Source organism: Physella acuta, unplaced genomic scaffold (assembly GCF_028476545.2).
Source record: "Physella acuta isolate Inbredline_101_S28 unplaced genomic scaffold, ASM2847654v3 ptg002392l, whole genome shotgun sequence".
Lineage (NCBI taxonomy): Eukaryota > Metazoa > Mollusca > Gastropoda > Physidae > Physella > Physella acuta.
In genome coordinates, this window is record NW_026733881.1 from 74,782 (window position 1) to 76,927 (window position 2,146).

At 36.8% G+C, this 2,146-nt stretch overlaps 1 protein-coding gene across 1 annotated transcript; it reads right to left on the reverse strand.

Moving 5' to 3' along the window:
* Positions 1-1,891, reverse strand: LOC131933186 (ficolin-1). Its single transcript, XM_059289980.1, has 4 exons — positions 1,767-1,891; positions 1,455-1,577; positions 1,062-1,199; positions 1-656 (listed from the first exon to the last, which is right to left on the reverse strand). The coding sequence occupies exons 1-4, from the start codon at positions 1,866-1,868 to the stop codon at positions 465-467; spliced, it is 555 nt and encodes a 184-aa protein (XP_059145963.1). The 5' UTR covers positions 1,869-1,891; the 3' UTR covers positions 1-464.
* Between the last annotated feature and the right edge of the window lie 255 nt (positions 1,892-2,146).

Genomic DNA, 2,146 nt, shown 5'->3' on the forward strand with positions numbered 1-2,146 from the left:
TGATCAGCTTTTATTGATTTCAAAAACATGGGAAACAAACTCAAGTCAACAAAATCTTTTCCGACCTGGTTATATAACCCCAGACATTACCCTTATTCCCCAATTAAGGTTATTTAACGAAACATAATGTTAACATATTTACATTGTTAAACAATATGTTACACTGTGTTTCTAGCCTTTTACTTATACTACTTTACATTAGGCTATGTTATATTTAAGGTGTTTTCTTTATATGATTTTTTATCATGTGCGAGTCTGATCTACTTAAAGTTGTAGAATCGTTAAATTTATGTTTTTCTTATATAGGCCTTTCTGGAATTTTGTTGTAAAGTGGCTTAATGTCTGTGTAGATTAAAGAAGGGGAGGGGGGTCAGGAATGTCCAGGGGGTTATTAACCGGAAGCCAAGATAATGACTAGGGGCTGGGTTTTCGCAGTTTCATCTCAACAAAGTCAAGAGAGGTGTTCACATGGGTAATGGAGTCCCAGTGGATTCTTGGCCGTAAGCTGTTTCTGCCCAAATTCCATTCAAGTTGACAGAACCGCACCACCTGTCTAAGGTGCGCCACCACCAACCGGTTCGTCCATACCAGAGTGTACATCGGATAGAACGGACGTCGACGGTTGAGAATGGCATTCCTATGCTACCCATCATATCATCCAAACGTGTGGGGTCGGCGTGGTCGAGTCGGTAAAGCTCATGGTTGCTAAACCGAAAAGTCTCGTGTTCGAACCCTCGGGCAGATGAAGCTCGTAAGCTGGGGACAGCCACTCTTCTCGGAGAGACAACTCCAAAATTAAACAACTGCTGCCTTGTAGTTTTTCCTTGGTTGGGCAAAGGCTATGGAAGCAAATCCAAAAAGAAAAGCAGGCTGAAATCGGAGTCAATGGCCTCAATGGCGCATAACCTGTTGACACGTAACGCTTAATTGTGTTGGAGGCGTGGTCGAGTCGGCAAAAAGCTCATGGTTGATAAATTCGAACAGAGTTTCGAGTTCAAACGCACTGGCAGATAAATCTCGATCCCCTTCAACACTAATAATTAAGAACGAAGAAGAAGAAGATCCAAACGTGTGCTGCCTCTGAAGCCGTTGTAGGTCAACCGATAGAAGTTTGCTTCGTCTTCCACCTTGTAGTTTTTGTACGTAGCATAATAGGTGTGTCCTTTCCATTTCATGTCAACTCTCATATCAGTATAACCCTGTGAAATCATTGGGGATGAATGCACTTAAAAAAAAACTGTAAACACTGAATGAATTTCTGCTATACTCACCTCAATCATAAAGAAACTTCTTTTGTTTAATTGTAAGTTACTTAAAGTAATAGAATAGAGCTTTTTGGAAATTTTCTTTTCTATTCTTTCACTCACTGCTCCCTTTTTATTTCATCCCCCATACGCATTTCTTTCTTTGCCCCTTCCCCATCTCCTGCTCCCCCTTTAATGACAAATCTTTACCGCAACAGTCAGTTTTCTAATCACAGCATTTCCAATCCACAAGTCTCCATCAAACGAGCCAAATCCATCTCGATACTGTGCCCAGGTTTTATTTGCAAATTCCACATCACCTTTGATACGACGCTAGAGATATGTTTTACAAGTGTAATATTTAGCATCTTGCAGTGTCGTTTAACTTAGAAACATTTTGAAAATGGTGAAAGTAGTTGAAATATATGTTAGAAATGTAAACTAAATCTTATCTAAAATATTTACATTTTAAGAAAAAATAATTTTGCATATTATTTTAAAATACATTTGTGAAAATCAAACCTGGATGATGATCCAACCACCCCCGTCAGTTTTAGTGTCACACAGTACAAGCTGCCCTTTCAATGATTCCAACGCAGTTCTATTTTTTAAACAGGAAAGCATGGAACCTTTTTCACATTTTCGCTTTTCCTTTAGTGATCAGTGAATAAATTATCAGCCGTGTAAATACAAACTAACTTCGATATATATATATATATATATATATATATATATATATATATATATATATATATATATATATATAACACATTTAATTTATAGTTTTTCAGCTATAAGAAAAAATAGGAAATCTACTGAAGAAATTATTTAACGAATATTATGTAAATAATTAAATTGATTAAATAGACTGACCTGACCTAAAGTTGTTTTACAGCCAATGA

Coding starts and splice junctions, on each gene's coding strand:
- LOC131933186 (XM_059289980.1), bottom strand. CDS start 1,868: ATGCTTTCCTGTTTAAAAAATAGAACTGCGTTGGAATCATTGAAAGGG. Junction 1,578..1,766: donor GTGGTTGGATCATCATCCAG/GTTTGATTTTCA, acceptor ACATATCTCTAG/CGTCGTATCAAAGGTGATGT. Junction 1,200..1,454: donor TTAGAAAACTGACTGTTGCG/GTAAAGATTTGT, acceptor ATGATTTCACAG/GGTTATACTGATATGAGAGT.